The following is a 24,776-nucleotide window of genomic DNA, read 5'->3' on the forward strand; positions in this document are numbered from 1 at the left end:
TTAACTGGGTTTAATGTTTACTAGATACATCTTGGTGTTGGTTTCAGTATGTTGATTTTGAAATCTTTCTCTTTCCTATATCTCAGTGGTCCCTAACCTTTTTGGCACCAGGGATCAGTTTATGGAAGACAATTGTTTCCACAGACTGGGGGGTGGGGTGGATTCAGGATGATTCAAGTGCATTATATTTATTGTGTACTTTATTTCTATTACTATTACATTGTGATATATAATGAAATACTTCTGCAGCTCACCATAATGCAGAATCAGTGGCAGTCCTCAGCTTGTTTTCCTGCAACTAGATGGTCCCATCTTGAGGGGGATGGGAGACAGTGACACCGGCTCCCTTGCACTGGCATCACCACCTCAGCTCCACCTCAGGTCATCAGGCGTTAGATTCTCATAAAGAGCGCCCAGCCCAGATGCCTCCCATGCACAGTTCACAGTAGGCTTTGCGCTTCTAAGAGAATCTAATGCCACTGCTGATTCGTCAGGAGGTGGAGCTAACGTGAGTAATGGGGAGTGGCTGTAAATACAGATGAGGCTTTGCCTGTGCAGCCCTGCTCACCTTCCACTGTGTGGCCTGGTTCCTAACAGGCCGTAGCCTGGTACTGGTCCGTGGCCCAGGGCTTGGGGACCCCTTCTGTATCTGATCTTTTGTTTGTTTTAGAAATCTTCTCGCAAGATTTCTTTACTTTGAGCTTTGAGGATTTATTCTGATTCATTTGTTCTATTTTCTTCTTCGAGAATGGTTTATCTAACTTTTCTATGTACCTGCTTTGCTTACCTTGTCTTCTTCATTTATTTCTTCCATGAATTGATTAAGTTTGAGTTTGCTCTTCACATGCACTTTCTAAGAACCTAAATCTTATTTACTTTTTCCCTATTTTATCCCTCTTCTCACTATGCACTTTGTAGTTTTACTAACATATCCAATAAATGTCAGAATCAGGATAAGCTTTCTTTTGATGCAAATTAAAATGAATATAAAAGTATGTCTAAAAAATACTTTAAAATACATTGACATAAAAAAGGTAAACAGACCTCTTCAGAATACCAGAGAAGAAGAGACTCCTGAGACCATCTTCCTTTTGAAGTGTCCAAACTTTAGAGGTCCCTTCAGTATGGTTCTGTATGTGTTATTTTCTAAGTATTTTGAAGGTAATATACCAAAGACAATGACTTTAATTGTTGCTCTTGAGGAATTATGTTACCAGTCTAGATGTTATTTTCTGTTGATATAATTATGGTTCTATTGTCTATAAATTTTTGTTGTTCCTTATACCTGGAGAACTTCCTTCCTTTATATTTTCCTATGTTGTTTCTTCTCTAGGTTTCTCTCTTTAAAAAAAAAAATCAAAACTGTATATAAACATATATTGTGTTTTTGTTTTTTTTTTTTTCATTTTATTTTCTCTATCTCTTAACCTGTATTCTTGTCTTAAACATCCTTGGGACTTCCCTGGTGGCTCAGTGGTTAAAACTCAGTGCAACCACTGCAGGGGGCTCAGGTTCAATCTCTGGTCAGGGAACTGAGATCCTGCATGCCATGTAGTACAGCCTGAAAACAAAGCCTTGTATTTTGGATGATTTCTTTATATCCATTCCCAGCTTTCTTACCTTCCCCTTTAGCTGTGATGAATCTGCTGTTTGTCAGCTTCACTCTGTTTTTTAATTTTAATATTTAATTTATCAGTTCCAGTTGTTTTTCTTTTTTTTGCAAACCTCATCTTTTTATTCCTATTTTATAGTTTGTACTTTATAACTAATTTCTGAAGTCTTCAGAGATCCAAATTTGTTGTTATTACTGTTTAATGGATGATGGCTTATTTTCAAGTTCAGTTCAGTTCAGTTCAGTCGCTCACTCGTGTCCGACTCTTTGCAACCCCATGAATCGCAGCATGCCAGGCCTCCCTGTCCATCACCAACCCCCGGAGTTCACCCAGACTCACATCCATCGAGTCAGTGATGCCATCCAGCCATCTCATCCTCTGTCGTCTCCTTCTCCTCCTGCCCCCAATCCCTCCCAGCATCAGAGTCTTTTGCAATGAGTCAACTCTTCGCCTGAGGTGGCCAAAGTACTGGAGTTTCAGCTTTAGCATCATTCCTTCCAAGGAAATCCCAAGGCTGATCTCATTCAGAATGGACTGGTTGGATCTCCTTGCAGTCCAAGGGACTCTCAAGAGTCTTCTCCAACACCACAGTTCAAAAGCATCAATTCTTCGGCGCTCAGCCTTCTTCACAGTCCAACTCTCACATCCATACATGACCACAGGAAAAACCATAGCCTTGACTAGACGGACCTTTGTTGGCCAAGTAATAACTCTGCTTTTCAATATGCTATCTAGGTTGGACATAACTTTCCTTCCAAGGAGTAAGCGTCTTTTAATTTCATGGCTGCAGTCACCATCTGCAGTGATTTTGGAGCTCAAAAAAATAAAGTCTGACACTGTTTCCACTGTTTCCCCATCTATTTCCCATGAAGTGGTGGGACCGGATGCCATGATCTTCATTTTCTGAATGTTGAGCTTTAAGCCAACTCTTTCACTCTCCACTTTCACTTTCATCAAGAGGCTTTTGACTTCCTTTTCGCTTTGTGCCATAAGGGTGGTGTCATCTGCATATCTGAGATTATTGATATTTCTCCCAGCAATCTTGATTCCAGCTTGTGTTTCTTCCAGTCCAGCGTTTCTCATGATGTACTCTGCATATAAGTTAAATAAGCAGGGTGACAATATACAACCTTGAGGTACTCCTTTTCCTATTTGGAACCAGTCTGTTGCTCCATGTCCAGTTCTAACCGTTGCTTCCTGACCTGCATACAGATTTCTCAAGAGGCTTGGTCAGTTTTATTAATAGCCCATATTTATCTGAATTTAATCTGAGGGTTGGTGAAGGAAATGGCAACCCACTCCAGTGTTCTTGCCTGGAGAATCCCAGGGATGGGAGCCTGGTGGGCTGCCGTCTCTGGGGTCACACAGAGTCGCACATGACTGAAGCGACTTAGCAGCAGCAATCTGAGGGTATCTTGAAGAACTAAATTGGGTTGTTTTCCTTGAAAGTAGTCTTATAATTGTTTCCCTGGTAAATTCTACCAAACATTTAAAGAAGAATTGATGCCAGTCTGTCTCAAAGTCTTTCATTTAATTGAAGAGGATGGAACACCCTCAAACTAATTATATGAGGCCACCATTGCCCTAATACTACAACCAGATATGAACACCATAGAAAAATAAAACAAGCCAATATCCCTGACAATCGTATGTGTAAAAGTTCTCAACAGAATATTACCAATATTCGTTCAACAGCACATTAGAAAAATCATACTCTGTGATACAGTGGGATTTATCCTTGAGAAGCAAGTATGGTCAATGTGTGCAAATTTAGTAAATATGATACATCATATTAGTAGAACTAAAAATAAAAATCATATGACTACCTCTGTAGATGCTAAAAAAGCATTTGGCAGAATATATTCTTTCATGATAAAGACTCTCAATATATTGCATATAGAAGGAACATACCTCAGTGTTCAGTTCAGTTCAGTTGCTCAGTCGTGTCTGACTCTTTGTGACCCCATGAACTGCAGCTCTCCAGGCCTCCCTGTCCATCAACAACTCGCGGAGTCCACCCAAACCCATGTCCATTGAGTCGGTGATGCAATCCAACCATCTCATCCTCTGTCATCCCCTTCTCCTCCTGCCCTCAATCTTTCCCAGCATCAGAGTCTTTTCCAATGAGTCAACTCTTCGCATGAGGTGGCCAAAGTACTGGAATTTCAGCTTCAACATCAGTCCTTCCAATGAACACTCAGGGCTGATCTCCTTCAGAATGGACTGGTTGGATCTCCTTGCAGTCCAAGGGATTCTCAAGAGTCTTCTCCAACACCACAATTCAAAAGCATCAATTCTTTGGTGCTCAGCTTTCTTCACAGTCCAACTGTCACATCCATACATGACCTCTGGAAAAACCATAGCCTTGACTAGACTAACCTTTGTTGACAAAGTAGTGTCTCTGATTTTTAATATGCTGTCTGTCTTGGTCAATAAAGGTCATATATGAGAAGCCCACAGCCAACATCAACAGTGAAAAGTTGAAAACGTTTCTTCTAAAACTAAGCAATTAGACCAAAAAAGAAATAAAAGGCATCCAAATCATTAAAGAAAAATAATTTTTCACCATTTGCAGATGATGCATCTTATATATAAAAAATCCCCAAGACTCCACCAAAACAGAGTTAGAATTAATCAGTGAATTCAGTAAAGTTACATGATATAATATAAACAGACAGAAATCATTTGTATTCCTATACAGACAATGGAATACCTGAAAAAAAAAACAAAACAAAAAGCAGTGCTATTCCCAAAAGGATCAGAAACAATAAAATACTATAGAATAAATGTGACCAAAGAAGTAAAAGATCTGTACACTGAGTACTATAAGACTTTGATGAAAGAAATTGAAAATACAAATAAATTGAAAAATAATCCATATCCATGAATCAGGACAAATAATACTTTTAAAATGCCCATTCTGCCCAAAGCGATTTTTAGATTAAATGAAATCCCTATTAAAATTCTAATGGCATATTTCTCAGAAATAGAAAACATAATCCTCAAATCCATAGGGAATCACAAAAGACCTCAAATAGCCAAAGCAGTCCTGAGAAAGAAGAAAAAATCTAGAGGCATCATACATTTTCAAAGCTGCATTGATTCATACAGTATGGTGTTAATATGAAAGTAGACACATAGTCCAATGGAGCAGAATATAGAGAGGAAATAAACCCCCATATATATGGTCAACTAGTATTTGACAATGAACAAGGATACTCAATAGGAAAAGGATAGCCTGTTCAACAAATTTTGTTGGGTAAAATGGATAACTACATGCAGAAAACTGAAATTAGACCCATAACTTACACCAAAGCACAAGCAACAAAGGCAAAATTCAACAAGTAGGACTACATCAAACTAAAATGTTTCTGCACAGCAAATGAAAAAAAAAAATCAGCAAAATGAAAAGACAGCCTACAGAATGGGAGAAAATAAAAATAAAAAAAACTATACAACTCAATAGAAAAAAAAAAAAAAAACACTGATTAAAAAATGGGCAGAGGAACTGAACAGACTTTTTTCCCAAAGAGGGCATACATACGGCCAGCAGGTACATGGAAAGATGCTCAACATCACAAATCATCAGGAAATGCAAAACAGAAACTACAAGGAGATATCACCTCACACATAAGATATGACACTTAGAACAGCTGTCATTAAAAAAAAATAAAGTTAAGAAATAGCAAGTGTTGGTAAGGATGTAGAAAAAAAAGGGAATCCTGATGCACTCTTGGTGGGAGTGTAAACTACACGGTCAGTATGGAAAACACTTTGGAGGTTCCTCAAAAAGTTAAAAACAGAACTACCTGTGTGATCTGTTAATTTCACTTCTGAGCACACATCCAAAAGAAAATGGAATCAGGCTCTTGAAGAGATGTTTGTGTCCCTGTGTTCATTTGCACCACATCATAATGGCCAAGGTGAAGAAGGAAACACCTAAGATTCTGCCTTACAGATAAATGGGTAAAGATGATGTGGTATATGTACATGCAATGGAATATTATTCAGTCATAAGAAAGAAGGAAATCCTGCCAGTTTTTGACAACATGGATGGACCCAGAGGGCATTATGCTAAGTGAAATAAGTCAGAGAAAAACAAATGCCATATGATACCACTTATAAGCAGATCCTTAAAAAGCTGAAGTCATAGAAACAGAGAGTAGAATGGCGTTTACCAAGATATGTGAGGAGAGAACTTGGAAAATGTTGGTCAAAGGGTACATGCTTCCAGCAATTAGTTGAACAAGTTCTAGGGATCTAATGTGCAGCATAGTGATTATAGTTAATCATATTGTATTATATGCTTGAAAGATGCTAAGAGAGTATTTTTTTTGCTGCACCGTGCTGCTTACGGGATCTTAGTTCCCAAACCAGGGATCAGAGATCAAACTCATAACCCCTGCAGTGGAAGTGCAAAGTCTTAACTGCTGGATCACCAGGGAATTCCTTAAGAGAGTTGATCTTAAATTCTCAATACAAAAAAATAAATAAATAAATGGTGATTATGTGAGATGATGGAGGTGTTCCCTAGTCCTACCGTACTAATCATTTCACAGTAGCAAGTGCGTCAAATAATCAAACTGTACATCTTAAAGTGTTTCTATGTTTGCATCTTCTAGTTGCCAGAAGAAATAGCTGTTCTCAGCTTGGTGTTCATGGGATACTCAGTAGTATAATTTTAAAATACAGATCCCATGTAAACATAGTTGACTTTGTGCATTCTTCCAGGAGACTATTACTAGGCTACCACTAGTATTATTACTAATTTGGAAGATTGTCTTGCTAGTAGATGTTCTCCAGACCACCTTTCCTTAGTACTTAAGCCCTGTGGACTTAACCTAGGGAATCTCAGGCTTTCCTGCATGTTAGAAGGGCCCGGGCATTAGTTGAGAATTCTGTTTTGTCAGTACTTGGTTGCTGGCAGGTTTGCTGACAGGCATCCCCACCATACCCATTTCTAAAAGATAATTATCTGATTTTGTCTTGTTTTCCTGTATTTCCTCTTTTTCTTTTGGCTTCTGAGGATCCCTCTTTCCCTCTTAAGAATTCAACAATGCATTAAAATATATTGCTTTATATAGTGTTAAGATACATTACTAAAGACTAGGAATAAGGCAAATGATTGGCTGATATCTCAGTGACACACTAAGGCCTTATCTAACAGGGTAGTAACCCAAGGATAATTGAAATGTCTGGGAATGTACTTATCAGAGCCCTGACTCTGTAAAACTCCATATTAACACATAGATTACTGTCTAGTATAGATGCAAATGATTTCTTTACAGCTGAACAGGTAAGCTGTGCTAGGCATAGCCATTTGCGTTAATGCATATATGCGTAAAACCTTTCAAAGCTTTAAAAAAAGAAAACAAAACGATTAGCTTGGCAGTTATGATAGGGGTTTGTCCTGTAAGATATTAACCAGCTTTATATCTAATCCAGCAGTCTTATTACAGTGTTCTTTCTTTAAAGCCAACGCTCAATTTCTCAAATGTTCTCTACCCTCATTGATGATACAAATACACCAGTGACGTGTTCACTCCAAAAAGTTTTTGAGAAAAATCCTTTCACATCAGAATCAAACCGGATTGCATTTTGAAAGCTTTTAAGCTTATCTTGCCAACTGTAAGGAGAAGTAAATACTGAAGCAAAAGTAATCTTATTTTCTCCTTCATTGAATCTAAGTGACAGTGGGCTAGCTCAGGCACTAGCACATGACTACACTCAGTCAGTATTTGCTATGAAGAATGAATACATGTATAACCATTTCCTTTTGACTATTAGAACTTTAATTTGCTAAAGAAATAGTTTTTTATTGTGCCCTGTTCTTGACAGTCCTGGCACTTTCATAAATATTCTCCTACCTCATAAGGAATCTTAACACATCCAGTTATTTAAAAACATCATATTAGGACTTTCCTGGCAGTCCAGTGTTAAAAGACTCCACACTTCAGCACAGTGGGTACAAGTTCGATCTTTGGCTGAGGAATCAGAATCCTGCATGTTGTGCGGTACAGCCATAAGGACAACAAAAAAATCACATCATTTTAGGTAATTAATGTGGCCATAACTTTTACTCTAAACTATACAGCATATTTATTTTTTGTAGTATATATTTTTCCATTTGAGTGAGAACCTGTGAAAATTGTTTACTGTGACGTACTCTAATTGAGTTTGGATTGTTTACCTTCACTCTTGTTACACTGAATTTCTAAGATCTTTGTAAAACAACTTCTTTTCCACAGCACAGGTCTACACTGCTCAGACCCTGGAGAGCTAGGGCAGTGGCAGGGCCCTGCATATGTTTGATAAGCCTTGATTAGTTTCAGAGGTCAATTCCCTGGACATTTCTAACTCTAAATTGCTTGACTACTAGGTCACCTCCATCCTGATAATCCAGATTTATATTAATAGCTACAGTTTGTATGGCTGAATATTGGGTTGTTCCAAAAGTTTTATAGATGTGCTTGTAACATTTATGGGAAGAGGGTTATCATGCCCGTTTATTTATTTTCCCAGATTTCCTAGAGTAAGATTACCTAGAACATATATATGTATACACACACACACACACACACACACACATACTTGTTCTAAACAGACTTTGGTTTTCTTTCTTTATATGATTAATGCATGTTATCTATAGAAAAATAGGGAAATAAAGGGGTGAAGATTTCCCAATTTACTGACATACTGAGTGCAGCTCTTAACAGCATCATCTTTGGAATTTGAAATAGCTCAGCTCGAATTCCATCAGCTCCACTAGCTTTGTTGGTTGTAATGCTTCCTAAGGCCCATGTGACTACACACTCCTGGATGTCTGGCTCTAGGTGCATGACCACATCAAGAGCTTTTTTGTATAGTTCTTCTGTATATTCTTGGAACCTTTTCTTAATCTCTTCTGTTTCTGTTAGGTTCTTGCCATTTTTGTCCTTTATTCTGCCCATATTTGCATGAAATGTTCACTTGGTATCTTCTGATACCAGCTGATGCCACCTGATGCAAAGATCTGATTCATTGGAAAAGACCCTGATGCTGGGAAAGATTGAAGGCAGGAGGAGAAGTGGGTGACAGAAGATGAGACAGTTGGATGGCATCACTGACTCAATGAACATGAGTTTGAGCAAACTCCGGGACATAGTGAAGGACAGGGAAGCCTGGCGCGCTACAGTCCCTGGGGTCACAGAATCAGACATGACTTTGCGATTGAACAAGGAAAACAACAAAAGGGGTGAAGTATAATGTTATATGCTTCGGGAAGTAGGAAGCGGTTCACTGTCCACCCATATTTAAGGCTGATACCATCTGTACCTGTGTATTTGAGTCTTTTTACCTCACAGTTCAGCTTGTTTCCAGTGTCGGTCTGTTAACACATATCGGTGGTGCACAGTACCGCAGTTGTCTCCTTAATTCGGTGGGGTAATAACATTCTTACGAAAATGCGGCAAGTGATTGAACATTCTGCATGAATGCTCTTGGGGTCTTTCACATTCATTATGTCTCCATGGTAGCTTTAGGCATACAGTGGTTAATAGCACAAGAGAATTCTGATTCTTAGGATACATATCTAACTTTGAACAAATTACTCTCTCTCTCAACTGAGACCCTCTTATTTCAATTAAGATTATACCTCCTAGGGTTGTTTTGAAGATTAAATGATGTATAAACACTAAGCATTGTACAATGCTACATAAAAGCTTAATAAACTGTGGGGTAGTTTTACTGGTATTATTTTCTGTTACTCTGTTGCTGTGTTACCCTGTAAGGTTTATTACTGGCAGCAACAATAAAAGGCATTCAGGTTTTTAAACAATCTGAATTTAGTACTAGACTCCGCCACTCACCATGTCACCTTAACATTTCTGAGTCTTAATTGCTTTATTTTTCAAATACTGTTAAAAATGGGGAATACCACTATCAATGTTATTGGGTTCTTGGATGGAGTATCCCAACTCTTTTATCAAAATTCTTAGACAAATTAGAAGAATTTGCTAAGAATTTACTAAGAAGTTTATTATTCTAAGAATATTCTTAGAAGAAACCAGCATAGTTCTCGTTCTGATAGACGTTTTTAGTTGGTTTAACTTAGTTTCCTTCATTAGTAGAGTTATGCAAATAGAGATCATGGAAATAGAAGGCATGGTTCAGCAACCTAATGCATGTGCAGGGCAGTCCTTCCACATAACCAGTCTATACCACTTGCTCGGTTATTCAGTGATAATTATATACCTTTGATCTCAAACTGTTTTCTTCAGAGTTTGTTTCACAGAATTCGGTTGTGAACGTGCCAGCACCCACCCATGGGCTGTCATTCTTTTCTGAAGTGTCACAGGGCGTACCTCTTATTAGCAGTGAGTGTACATTTTAAAAAACATGTCAGTTACTCAAGGATACAAACCAGCTGATTAAATGAGAAGGCAGACGATTTCCGCAGCCCCCTCAGATCATTTTGAGCATGTAAAATGCCATGTTTTTATTATTATTTACTTTTGACTTCCATTCAAATGTCACACAGTCCCCAATGATAAGGAAGTAAAAATTTGTTCAGTTAATCTGCTGCCGTTGAGAATTTGGTCATAAATAAGCAAGATCCACTCTGCATATAGGCAGATGGCTGTTCTAAAGTTTATAGGGTAGGGCCCCAGAGCCTTCCAGATTCTCAGTCGCATTGGCTTGAACAAAATGACAGAGTCTCACGGAAACCATTGCCTGTCCCGTGTCCAAGCCTACAGAAGAAATCTTCTAGGAAATATAATGAATTTTGTGAAGGTACCACTGTTCCCTTCGGGGGGGGCTTTTGGATTTTTCTGGACATTAATTGTCCTTAGCTGCATCTTGGGTAAGTTCTTAGCATATTAAAAAAAGATATGTTCAGTATCTATAATTGCAGTTCTTGTTTTCAGCAGGCTATAGGAATTTGAATAAACATAACTTCATATACATCCATATTAAATTTCACTTCGGACTAGTGATTATAGCTTAGGGAGTTCATTTATATTTCTTATTATTATCATTTTGTTTCACTTTTTGAATTTTGCTACCACAGCACCAGCTCTCTTACCTAGTATTACATGGTTTAAATTTTGATTTACAATATTTTGTTGAAAATATTAATTAAAAATATGACTAAAGGGTCAAATGGTGTAACATGATGTTACAGGAGGCTCTGCAGTTACAATCCGGTTATATAGTTCATAGGCAATTCATTCACCCAGCCTGAAACTCATGTGGCCCCTATTGTATCCACAAGAAATCCTAAAGGCTTGCTCAGAGCCTTTGTTGAAATCAATGCATTTTATGTCTGGGACTTCTTTTGACTGAATATAGCAACTCCTTCTTAATAGGATAGGAGTTAAGGTAGTATCAGTTCAGTTCAGTCACTCAGTCGTGTCTAACTCTTTGCGACCCCACTGACTGCAGCACGCCAGTCTTCCCTGTCCATCAGCAGCTCCCGGAGCATGCTTATATCAGGGTAGTATACTTGGTATTTATTAATTGATGTACTTTCCTCCTGGACTCTGTATGTTTCTCTTAGTTATCAAAAATTTTCTACATAGTAGTGTCCTAGAATATATATGTCCACATATATATTATTCTATGAGTTGAGACATCTACTTTCATATTTTTTGAAACCCATGTATCAGTTGCTCATTTCTATTCCATTAGGGCCTTTTTCTGAGTTCTCAGCAGTTATCATGAATATATTATCAATTAATCTTCAAGTACTTTGTATACTTTAGGATAAAATTCATTAAACATTGAATTTAGTGCAATTAGTTCAATTCTCACAGTATTTTTCCATCCTATCTGCAGCTTTACAAAGTACTTACATCTTCTCTACCCCAGTAATCACTGAATTTGAACTTCTAATTCTGTTTCATATTACCTCCTATTTTTATTATTGTTTATTATCTCCAGATTGAAGATCATCCCTTTGAATGGAAAAAATGGAAAGTATAATAAATACATGACTTTTTGTCATCTGTTAGCTCAATACCACCATTTTTTCATAGTGAAACACCCCTTCTTTGTCCTCACTGCTCTAAACCTAATCAAATAATTGCCTGCCTTTTGAATTTTTCTAGAAGCTTTGCTTTATTTTGAAGCTCCATGGTACACGCAGTATTCGAGTGTCATCACATAGTTGGGCTTTGCCCCTTCTGCCTGTTTTCCCAGCAGTCAGTTGACCCATATCTGTGTGCTTAGCTCTTCCTCAAGCCCTGGGCTCCCAGCCGTCCTATGGCAAGGATTTCAGGAGCCCTGGATAATTTCATTTCAGTCAGTCATGTTTCTAGAGCTGCTTACCCTCACATTCTAGTTCAGTAAACATACGTTGGGCCTTGCCTCTTTCTGGCAGGCACGGGAACTGAGTCCTGTCTTACTTCCCTCTGCTTGGTTCCCTGCATTGTCAGCCTTCCCCATTTCTTAGTTTATCCTCAAAACTGAGCTCCTGCAGTCTACAGCTGGATCACGGTTCTTCAAACCACGACCTCTCCTCAGAGCCTCCTTTCATGTGTTGAACTTGCTTGCCAGAGTGCCTGTTATTTCTTGCTGTTCTTCTGACAAGGTCTGAACTTGTCTACTATTACTGTCTTTCTAAACACACTTCGTTGGTCTTATAAGCTTCACTACCCACCCTGACCAGTGTTATCAAAGCTAGGTCTCCCCTTTGGAAACTTGTCAAGCTCTAGCTTATAGATTTTCACTTAGTGGTACCTCTGAGGTTTCCAGAATTATGCTGATAGACTGTGCACAGTCTTTAGAGCAAAAATCCTACTATGATGGAGGTTTATGTGGAAGTTTCTTTTAAAGGATTGGTATGTACCTGTGTCAGATATATGTGCACATCTCTGGCCCAAAATAGAGCTTGATCTTGGTGTTCTTGGCCATTCCTTGTTTCTCCTAACATCACCCTTCCCCCCTGCTTTTGTTTTGTTTTGTTTTGTTTTGTAAGCTGAGCACTCCTCTTAGGAGATAGACACCTCTGAGAGTGTCTTACCACTGTAATCACAAAGAGATGAAGTTCCCTGGGAACTCAGGCCGGAGAAGCAGGTCCTCTGTGCTGTTACCCAGCCTGCTCCTTCTTTGGCCCATCCATCGGGAACCCTGTCATGCCTGTGCTTCTCCTCCTTGGGAGAAGCAATGGGACAGAGGAGATGTAAGGGCTTCATCAAGCTGCAGCTGGGATCTTTTTAAGGCATTTTTATACTTCCATTTTTTAAAAAAATAATTATTAGGGTATAGTGGATTTACACTGTTGTATTAGCTTCAGGTGAACAGCAAAGTGAATCAGTTATACATATACATATGTCCACCTTTTTAAGATTTTTCCCCATATAGGCCATTACAGAGCACGGGGTAGAATTCCATGTGCTATGGCTCAGAAGGTAAAGAATTCACCTGCAATGCGGGAGACTCGGGTTCCATCCCTGGCTCGGGAAGATCCCCTGAAGAAGGGAATGGCAGGCAACCTACTCCAGTATTCTTGCTTGGGGAATCCACATGGACAAAGGAGCCCGGTGGGCTACAGTCCCTGGGGTCACACAGAGTTGGACATGACTAAGCACAGTATACACAGTATATCCTGCTGCCGCTGTTGCTAAATCGCTTCAGTCGTGTCTGACTCTGTGCGACCCCATAGATGGCAGCCCACCAGGCTCCCCCACCCCTGGGATTCTCCAGGCAAGAGCAGTGAAGTGGGTTGCCATTTCCTTCTCCAATGCATGAAAGTGAAAAGTGAAAGTGAAGTCACTCAGTCGTGTCAGACTCCTAGCGACCCCATGGACTGCAGCCTACCAGGCTCCTCCGTCCATGGGATTTTCCAGGCAAGAGTACTGGAGTGGGGTGCCATTGCCTTCTTCGATACACAGTATATAGTAGGTCGTTATTAATTATCTATTTTATATATAGTAGTGTGTTTATGTCAATCTTAATCTTCCAATTTATTCCTCCCTCCCTTCCCCCTTGGTAACTGTAAGTTTGTCTATCTGTGAGACTGTGTTGTAGATAAGTTCTTATATATTTCCATTTTGTTATCTTTTCTTGAACTTGAGAATAGCTGACGTTCACTGGGCACTGCTGTGTGCCAAGCACTGTTACAAGTCTTACGTATTAAATACTCATCTGTTTTTCAAAACAAGTCTATGAAATTGTAACTCTTCTTCACCTCCTTTTACAGATGGGAAAACTGGGGTAAAGAGAAGTGTGGTAGCTTTGCAGTGGTCCCATAGGGAATAGTTTGCAGAGTCACGTTTGGAACAGGAGTCTGGATCTAGAGTCTGAACTCGAAATGACTAGATGATCTCACCTCTCTGAGGTGGAAATTGTAGTAGTAAGAGCTGTAAGTGTCATATAGTAGTTATGGCAGCAGAGATAGACAAGCTATGCTAAGTTATGGGAGCATCCCGAGAGGCTCTGTGATGGGAATTTTAGAGAACACACAGCTGATTACAGAATCTATCATGTGTCCCCAAAGTTCATGAAAATGCTGCATAGTTGTATCACTTTAATAATGATAACTTTAGTACATATTTTATTTCCAGTCTTTAATGACTGATTTTGTTTTAAGCAAAAAGGAAGTCAAAGGAGATGTATGTCATTTTCTTTTACTTCCCACCCACAATTCTTAGGTTTGTTGATTTATCTTATTTACTCTAGGAGGAATATATTGATAATTCAGTTGTTTCTAATCCAAGGTTCTTGCACATGTTTAAGAAAAATACATACTCAGAAAAGTTATATATTAAATACATACTTAAAAAGTGATTGAGTCTAAAATGAAATTAAAATAATTTACTTGTATTAGCATAAAAATAACAAAATAAAAAGTTTTCAAGAAACATACAAGATAGCTTTGCTTAAAACACAAAACGTTAAGAAATTGATTCATGTTGATATATGGCAAAACCAATACAATATTGTAAAGTTAAAAAATAAAGCAAAATAAAAATAATAAAAAAAGAAAAGAAATTAAAGAAAACATATTTCATGTTCATGGGTTATATTATTAAGGTGGGAAGTCCACAGTTATCTGTAATGCTGTGTTCCCTGTAAGGAGTCATTTTTCCCTGATTGCTCTCAAGTTTGTCTCCATATCCACAGTTTCAGGATTTAGCCATGATATACCTAGGCTTTTTTTTTTATACTAATTGCTTGAGGTTAATGAGATTTTTGAATGTGTATATTTAATGTACATTTAATCTGTCTTTCACCAGATTCAGAAAGTTTTCAGCCATTGTCTCTTCAAACATCTTCTGCCTGTTCTGACCCTTTTTTCCTTCTGGACCCCAGTTACACTTACAATGGAGCTGTGTATATTACCCCATGTGTCCCTGAGATTCTGTTAGCTCCTCAGGTTGCATAAATTCTGCTGACCTATATTCAAGTATATCAACTCTGTACTCAGTCATCTTCATTGTTCTCCTGAGCTCATCCACCTTGAGTTTTTATGTCACATATTCTTGAATCTTGGTTCTTTTTAATATTTTCTCTTTCTCTACTGAATCTGTATCTTTTGGGTTAGTACTAGCATTAAGCCCAGTTTTAATACTTGTCTTAAAATTCCTTCTTGTAAAACACACCCATGGAATCAGGCCTGCTGCTGATTGTACTCTAATGGAGGCAGCCCAGAGACAGAAGTCTCCAAAGCTTCCAGTCCCAGATGATAGAGATTTATCATCAGAAATCTCGTGATTCAGGAAGAATTCTTCCAGCTGTTCCAGAATCCTGCTATATCTTCTAGGAAATTGTATCATCATTCAAAAGGGATGCCCTACAGCCTGTCTTTCTCCTCAAGTGTTAATAATTCTCCACTATGTCTTAAATAAGATGTACTAATTACAAACATTTAAATTATATCCAGAACCATCTCTGAAGGAGAGTATTAGCCTTTTTAGTGCTTGAAGTGTGCTTAAAGAATATTTGAATGGTGATTCCAGTCTATCAGCTGTGGACCACTCCTATTAATTATTCAACATTCATATACTCCATTTTTACCATATTCAAACTTCCCTCAAATCTCAATAGCAACAGCGCTGTGTTATGAAAATATAACATACCAGCTTTGTGTAAACAAAAATCTATAGACCTCTTCTCAAAAGGAAGGATTCAAAGTTTTGGTCCTTTCATGTGATTGATGTGATGGTAATCATCCCCATGCTAGTTCAGACACAACTCTCGTTTGATACTTTGTAATTCATGGCCTAAATTATGAAATACATGCACACAGTCACACACGTACACACACACAAGCACAGAGGAAGAAAAATGTAACCCACCATGGCCTTAAGTTCTACAACTGATTATGAGTCTATGATTTGTATTGACTTTCTTTTTCTACTGCCAATCACATTCCCCTTTGTCCTCAGCCAGAACCTTAGTTGATTTATACAGTTTCATCTTTGAAGGGTCTGACCTCATAAAGTTGGCTATAGTATTCTGTTTACTTCTACCACTTGGATATGTCAGGCCTACAGGGCAATCCCCGGCTTCCAGGTATAATCTTCCCTGCTTCATCACATTGTAAATCCCTATTTTCCTCCACAATGAAGTCAGTTGCACCAGGAGCCTCTCTTTTGCCAATGGCATAGTAGCATGAAGAAATCTATGTAGCCAGGTGGAAATCTCAACTTCCAGTTCATAAAACTATTGCTGGGTCAGTCAGTAGGAAGCATTTTCACTTGGTTATGTAGACCTCTAGGGAGAAATCCAGTGCCACAAGGATGGGAATAACACTTTGCCCATAAATCACTAGATGTCTATTGAGAGTTCCCAGTCTCACTTTCATACGTTGATTCCTGAACCTGTGTATTTTGGCTGTTGGGGAGGGAATATTGTATATTGATCATGGATTAGAGCATGTTTCCTATTATTCAACCTTTTATGAAGTGGTATTCTAGTTTGAACTAAGTGCCCAAGGAAAATTTACCCATACTTTCTGTTCCTGCTTGATCCCTATTTTGATCTATTGCAACTACTTAATGATGAAATATTGCCATGTATACCTGATTTTAGATAACACCCAGTTGAGATGAGCAGCTCTGGGCATGTGGTCACTTGGTGTCCACAGTCAGGAACTCATTCAGTCTTTACTGGGGCCAAATAGCATAAGCAAAGAGTTATTTTCTTTCTTTCTTTTTGTTTTCTATAAAGGATAAAATTTACTTGTCAAGAAAGGTATACCTTTCTCCCCAAACCCCCCAAAAAAAGAACCTCCTTTGTGATTATCTGATTAGGGTCACGGCTACAGAATTCACAGAGTATACTGATTAACTCTGGGATATTGGCTCTTATTGGTCATGAGATCCATTCTTGTTAGTCACCTAGAGGAACAAACTTCTTCCTCAGCTTCTAGAGATCTTTATATGCTCTTCTGGGCCCCTCTTGAAGTTCACAGCCTTGTGATTTCTCAATCTATACATCTAAGTAAAAAAACCAAAGGGATATATGTTGCCTCAGATATACAGAGGCATATCAAGTATTGTATCTTTTTATTAGTGATGGGAGCTACATTTAAAGCAACATGTTTTTCATTAGGGGAGTGTAATTCCAACATGTGTCAGACCCCAAAACTTGCCAAGTACACCAGGCACCTGAATTTCTGGGGTTCATTCTCTGAAATGATGTGTTTTTACTGGGGCCCTCAAAACCCCTGCCATATCAGCATGGTGGCATCAGTCCAGTGCACTGGCATGATGTCCTATGGACCAGTTCAGTAATCAGAATTCTAAGAACAAAATGATGGCATGGAGCCAGCAAGTTGACATAGCCTGAACTGGACAGGGGAAGCACACTGCAGTATCCTAGGCAAATGCAAACTCCCCCGATCAGGACCTGCCTTACCAAGTGTCAGAGGCAGGGAGCTGCACCTGGAACTGTCATCAGCACTGTGTAATTAGAAACACCGCCTGACTGATTTTATAATAATTCACTGGCATTCTCCAAGATCTTTCAATTTCCTGTGCAGGTCAAAAGGCAAATTTATTGGGCACATGGGTAGGCATTTCCACTCCTGGATAATCCAGTACTTCAATGTGGCACTGAGCTCTGCAAATCCTCCAGGTGAATATATAGATCCAAGCACCTTTGGGAATCCTTGAGTTAATAGGAATGACTCCCTAAGCCAGTGGGTCACCAAAATAGTATCCTGCTGCTTCTACTGGGTTTAAGAACCTGGAGATGAAGGAGTCCTCTGAACCAGCTGCAAGATAAGCCAGAATCATGCCACTTCTGCCACAGACTGCACCAACAAAGTGCATGAAGTACATGCCCCGTGCCCTGCTTCTCTGATTCCAAAATATACTGCTGCATCCAGTTCCCAAATGAGTGCTCTAACTGGCAGAGCTCAGATCACATCCCAAATCCTAACTGCAGAGGAATCTGGGAAATTTATTTCTGCCCTCCTGTCCCTGAAATAGAGATAAGAGGCGCTAGAGTAGAAAAGGATGGTGGAGGTGTTGACAAGCCCTTTTCTGGTTTCTACTGCAGTCACCTTATACATGATAAAAGCCCAGGCTCCAGTTCAGCCTCTCTCAAAATTCCCTGCATTTACAAAAGGGCAACCCTAACCCTAATGAAAGGAAGAATGGAGACCATTTTATTATAATATTCACAGAACTTTAAATCATCCTAATTGTTGTACACTTAGTCTTTGCTCTCGTATGGATCTCAGTCACATCGAGGAGACAGTCTTACTTCACAGCCATACAGTGGAAAAACCCTTTGTGATGAACTTTCCTTCTCAGCGCTGTCCTCTAAAAGGACTGTATTAACTCTAGACAAATGATTTTATTTCTAATATTTAACATCTCAAGGGTCAATGAATTAAACATAAAACCTTCGATGCTTTTATATTACTATCCTAAATTGTAATATTTAACACTTAATGGACACTTACTGCGGGCCTTCAGTTCAGTTCAGTTCAGACGCTCAGTTGTGTCTAACTCTTTGCGACCCCATGAATCACAGCATGCCAGGACTCCTTGTCCATCACCAACTCCCAGAATTGACTCAAACTCATATCCATCAAGTCGGTGATGCCATCCAGCCATCTCATCCTCTGTCATCCCCTTCTCCTGCCCACAATCCCCCCCAGCAGCTGAGTCTTTTCCAATGAGTCAACACTTTGCATGAGGTGGCCAAAGTACTGGAGTTTCAGCTTTAGCACCAGTCCTTCCAATGAACGCCCAGGACTCATCTCCTTTAGAATGGACTGGTTGGATCTCCTTGCAGTCCAAGGGACTCTCAAGAGTCTTCTCCAACACCACAGTTCAAAAGCATCAATTCTTCGGTGCTCAACTTTCTTCACAGTCCAACTCTCACATCCATACATGACCACTGGAAAAACCATAGCCTTGACTAGATGGACCTTTGTTGTCAAAGTAATGTCTCTGCTTTCTAATATGCTGTCTAGGTTGGTCATAACTTTCCTTCCAAGGAGTAAGTGTCTTTTAATTTCATGGCTGCAGTCACCATCTGCAGTGATTTTGGAGCCCAAAAAAATAAAGTCTGACACTGTTTCCCCATCTATTTCCCATGAAGTGTTGGGACCAGATGCCATAATTTTAGTTTTTTGAATGTTGAGCTTATTTTGATATTTGGCAAAACTAATACAATTATGTAAAGTTTAAAAATAAAATAAAATTAAAAAAAAAATAAGCCAACTTAAAGCTCTCCTCTTTCACTCTCCTCTTTCACTTTCATCAAGAAGCTCTTTAGTTCCTCTTCACTTTCTGCCATAAGGGTGTCATCTGCATATCTAAGGTTATTGATATTTCTCCCGGCAATCTTGATTCCAGCTTGTGCTTCTTCCAGCCCAGCGTTTCTCATGATGTACTCTGCATGTAAGTTAAATAATCATGGTGACAATATACAGCCTTGATGTACTCCTTTTCCTATTTGGAACCAGTCTGTTGTTCCATGTCCAGTTCTAACTGTTGCTTCCTGACCTGTATACAGGTTTCTCAAGAGGCAGGTCAGGTGTTCTGATATTCCCATCTCTTTCAGAATTTTCCACAGTTTATTGTAATTCACACAGTCAAAGGCTTTGGCATAGTCAATAAAGCAGCAGTAGATGTTTTTCTGGAACTCTCTTGCTTTTTCCATGATCCAGCGGATATTGGCAATTTGATCTCTGGTTCCTCTGCCTTTTCTGAAACCAGCTTGAACATCTGGAAGTTCATGGTTCACATATTGCTGAAGCCTGGCTTGGAGAATATTGAGCATTACTTTACTAGCGTGTGAGATGAGTGCAATTGTGCGGTAGTTTGAGCATTCTTTGGCATTGCCTTTCTTTGGGATTGGAATGAAAACTGCCCTATTCCAGTCCTGTGGCCACTGCTGAGCTTTCCAAATTTGCTGGCATACTGGGGGACTGGCCCTGTGTTAATCATTTTTGCTGTCTCAACTTCATATGAAGGAGTCTATGTAGGTGCTGCTGTCCAGTCACTATTTTGCAGAAGTGTAAGCTGAGAAATAAAAGGTTAGTAAGTTGTTAGTACAAGTTAATAAGCGTGGAGCTGGGATTTAACTCAGGCAAGTGTTGAGCTCCAGAGTCTGCAGCCTGTCATAACTTACTTCACTTTATCCCCACTGTGTAAAGTCCATTTTATTGTGAAATTTATCTTCTCTTTAAGCTATCCCCTAAAGGTTACATATTAAGGAAAAATGGTAAGTAAACAACTACATCATCCATGAAATACTCAACAGAAGTTTTTTTTTTTTTTTAATTTTATTTTATTTTTAAACTTTACATAATTGTATTAGTTTTGCCAAATATCAAAATGAATCCGCCACAGGTATACATGTGTTCCCCATCCTGAACCCTCCTCCCTCCTCCCTCCCCTTACCATCCTTCTGGGTCGTCCCAGTGCACTAGCCCCAAGCATCCAGTATCATGCATTGAACCTGGACTGGCAACTTGTTTCATACATGATATTTTACATGTTTCAATGCCATTCTCCCAAATCTTCCCACCCTCTCCCTCTCCCACATAGTCCAAAAGACTGTTCTATACATCAGTGTCTCTTTTGCTGTCTCATACACAGGGTTATTGTTACCATCAACTTAGCTAAGAGCACTCTTTATTTCAGGTACAAAGAAAAATGTTATAAAAAATGGGACATATAGTAAATGGTATTAAAGAGTTACAAAAGATGAGAGTCTTAGCTAATTATGTTATTAGGAAATAACTGATAAATAACTGTGATTCCCTATGATAATAAATTGATGTGGTTTTAGTTGTAAATTTGATAAGTTGATTTAGAAAATTATTATTAACAGCTAGTTATACACATCTGGATTTATAATAGATGTTTTTTGAAGCCTATAATCTATTCAGGTTCTTAGTGTCATTGATTAGCTTTTAAAGCATATTATTAAAATATAAATTTGAGGAATATCAACATGAAGTGTTTATCCTAAAGGACACAGATAGCATTTCTTAGTGTCATATGGCATTAGTTATTTAGCATTGTCATTTAAATATTTTATATAGCAAAGTAGTGTCTCCTAAATATGATTTTAAGCTCATAGAGAGCAATGGCAAGGTAGATGCTGTTTTTGTGTTTTGAGATACTCCTTGAAGTCTCCTTTCTCCCAGATAATTAAAGAAAAGATTTAATGAAAATTGAGGTATGAGTTATATGTACCTTAATGTGAATAATAATCAAGTGGCATTTCTCCTAATAACTATAAGGGATATAGTTTATTGTCTCCCACTGTCCTTTGAAATTTATTGAATGATAAGTTCTTGTGCCACCTCTAGATGAAAAATCAGAGTCCCACATTTTTTTCTCCTCCCTCTAAATGACCTCTCTTTTGATTTGTGGAGAATAGACACCCACACCCGTCCCTCGGCAGCATGGAGGTGGGCCTCTTCCCAAAGACATCTTCAAACCTTTTCCTCTTTCCCTTTTTATCATCTCTGCCTCTACAGCTCCATATCTATATTTAATGGTTAAGGGTCTGAGAGTCTTGTTTTGTCATCCCCTTGATTCATTCTGTATGTAGTCTATCATCTAAACGATATGATCTTTTGGTCCTTCAGCTAAAACTTCCATTTTAGCACCTTGTCACACATTTCAAAATATTAACTGCTGTAAAATTTCATTGCTTCTATCGTGATCATCTGCTTCACAGTTTTGCTTGAGACTGGCCCAGAATTATGTTGACACTTTCTGAGCTCCCCACAGCAGGGAGCTCAGTAGTGAATCTTAGAAAATGCCCATTAAATATATTCTGAGCTGACTTGACGGAAAGTAGACGCCTGCTTACCTTCATCTGCAGTTTCAGGTGCAGCGTTACGTCTCACAGAGTCTGGTAACCCTGGGAAGTTGCAGCTTGTTGAGAAGATCTATCATATCCCTGCTTCTGTCAGAAGTAAACAGCTTTGCGGATGATCTGGGTGCCATTGACCAGGTACATGCAACTTGAAACTGTAACTTTCTTTTATAGTTAATTAATGCATCTGTAAACTTGTTTTCCCTTTCTCTTTCTACCTTATTTCTAGTAATACGTGAATATTGTTACTGCCTGCTGAAATTAAAGATATTTTCATAAAACAGTTCTCAAAATAATACCATTTTATCACCCTTACTGGTATATATGTGTCAAAGGTATTACTAGTAATGGCAAAGGAGTGGCCTTAAGCCTCTCCAAGCAAGTAGTGTGTTCCTAAAGCAAAGCAGTGAGAGGAAAGTGAACAAGAGTGGATGCTAAATGGAGAATAACCTCTGACCAATGGTTCTTATTTCTAATTGCTCACGAGACTCATCTGACTGACTTTAAATATCCAGTTGCCAAGGCATATGCCAATCGAATTAAATGGAGGTCTCTGGGGTTAAGATGCAGGTACTGTAGTTCAGTTCAGTTGCTCAGTCGTGTCCGACTCTTTGCGACCCCATGGACTGTAGTACTCCAGGCTTCCCTGTCCATCACCAACTCCTAGAGCTTATTCAAACTCATGTTTATTGAGTCAGTGATGCCATCCAACCTTGTCATCCTCTGGCGTCCCCTTCTCCTCCCACCTTCACTCTTTCCCAGCATCAAGGTCTTTTCAAATGAGTCAGTTCTTCACATCAGATGGCCAAAGTATTGGTGTTTCAGCTTCAGCATCAGTCCTTCCAATGAATATTCAGGACTGATTTCCTTTAGGATGGACTGGTTTGATCTCCTTGCAGTCCAAGGGACTCTCAAGAGTCTTCTCCAGCACCAGAGTTCAAAAGCATCAATTCTTTGGTGCTCAGCTTTCTTCATGGTCCAACTCTCACATCCATACATGACTACTGGAAAAACCATAGCTTTGACTAGATGGACCTTTGTCAGGAAAGTAATATCTCTGCTTTTTAGCATGCTGACACATTACCCTTAGTCCCCTACATACAAGCAAATTCCATTCTGAGAGCATGTTTGTAAGTCCAGTTTGTTTCTAAGTCCAAAAATGTTAGCCCAGGTAGCCATCTAACACAATTGGCTTGGCTATACGGTACTGTACAGTAATAAATTTATAACACTTTTCACACAAATAATACATACATAAAAAGCAAACACAAAAAAGTAAAACAGTTTAAATCTTATTGTACAATACCTTGAAAAGTACAGTAGTGCCAGCTACTTCACCCCTGCTTTTACACTGGCTTCTGGACACCCTGGGCTTGAAATAAAGATACTGTACTCTGTATTCAATGCAGTAGTGTACAATAATGTACACAAAAGCACAACCACTTGTAGAGAATTCATGCATGTGACAGTGTATACCAGGCATGTGAACTAACTTATGTCATTGGACACGTGAGCTTCAAGTTTCACACGTAGGGGACTCACTGTGTCGACATTGTTAAAGCTCACCAGGTGATTCCACTCTGCAGCCAAGTTTGAAAACGATTCTCTAAGCCCTTTTATCTGTGAGTCTTATGTCACTGCTAGCAAATGTATCTAAGGAACAGGAGTCATTCTCATATTTTAATGTTGACAGTGACATATTTTATGTGTTCATTTTGTCAGTTCATCTAACATTATTATTGTTTCTATGGTAGAAGTAAGCACAATCAAAGGAAATTAGAGACAGAAATGTTTTGGTAAAGAGAAAAAAATTAATATTAAGAAAATTATGTATATATAATATTAAACACTTAACCAAATTCATACATCTAAGTTCTCTACATTTAATGACAAAATATTGTATAATCTAATTGATTTCAATCAATGACATGGTAAATCATCTGGTCAATAGTTTTTCAAGTCTCTGTTAAATGGAGAACTCTTGTAAGAGCTCTGTTAGATTTTTTTTTTAATTAGTTGTTACTAATGTTCATGTATGGATGTGAGAGTTGGACTGTGAAGAAAGCTGAGCGCTGAAGAATTGATGCTTTTGAACTGTGATGTTGGAGAAGACTCTTGAGAGTCCCTTGGACTGCAAGGAGATCCAGCCAGTCCATTCTGAAGGAGATCAGCCCTGGGATTTCTTTGGAAGGAATGATGCTAAAGCTGAAATGCCAGTACTTTGGCCACCTCATGCGAAGAGTTGACTCATTGGAAAAGACTCTGATGCTGAGAGGGTTTGGGGGCAGGAGGAGAAGGGGACGACAGAGGATGAGATGGCTGGATGGCATCACCGACTCAATGGATGTGAGTTTGAGTGAACTCTGGGAGTTGGTGATGGACAGGGAGGCCTGGCGTGCTGTGATTCATGGGGTCGAAAAGAATGAGACATGACTGAGCGACTAAACTGAACTGGACTGAATGATCTCAATGAGCAAAAAATCCTCTTGAGAAAGAAATAAGGCACATTTACTAAGGGAAAAAATTGTGTTAAAATGCATGGTGCTGTTTGTAGGAGCTGCAAGACCAAGAAAGTGATCAAGGTAGGTTTCAGGTCCTTGAAAAGATTACATGAAAAAGGAACAGCTTGAAAATGGATTTGAATTGAAAAAAAAGAGAATGTATAATGTCAGGATACTGAGTGTTATTTTTAAAAGGTGTGCCCAGAGCTCTGAGGAAACAGGTTGAGCTCATGGCATTAAAACAGGAGTCAATGTGGGAAATTAGTTTGAATGGAATCAGATTTGTGTGGAGAATAACGAAGTACAGGAAAAAAAATTATTAACATATTCTCATTTAATTTTCGGGCTTCCCTTACCAAACTACATGAAGTAGTTTTGCTTT

At 38.8% G+C, this 24,776-nt stretch overlaps 1 protein-coding gene across 1 annotated transcript in view; it reads left to right on the top strand.

The window, feature by feature from the left end:
- Window positions 1-24,776, top strand: part of MEI4 (meiotic double-stranded break formation protein 4) — a 240,002-nt gene that overhangs the window by 127,950 nt on the left and 87,276 nt on the right. The window contains exon 4 of the mRNA XM_055534844.1: window positions 21,900-22,031. Within this exon, the coding sequence (XP_055390819.1) occupies window positions 21,900-22,031 (132 nt within the window). The remainder of the gene's footprint in view (window positions 1-21,899; window positions 22,032-24,776) is intronic.

The sequence above is a fragment of the Bubalus kerabau genome, chromosome 9, assembly GCF_029407905.1.
Source record: "Bubalus kerabau isolate K-KA32 ecotype Philippines breed swamp buffalo chromosome 9, PCC_UOA_SB_1v2, whole genome shotgun sequence".
Taxonomy (NCBI): Eukaryota; Metazoa; Chordata; class Mammalia; order Artiodactyla; family Bovidae; genus Bubalus; species Bubalus kerabau.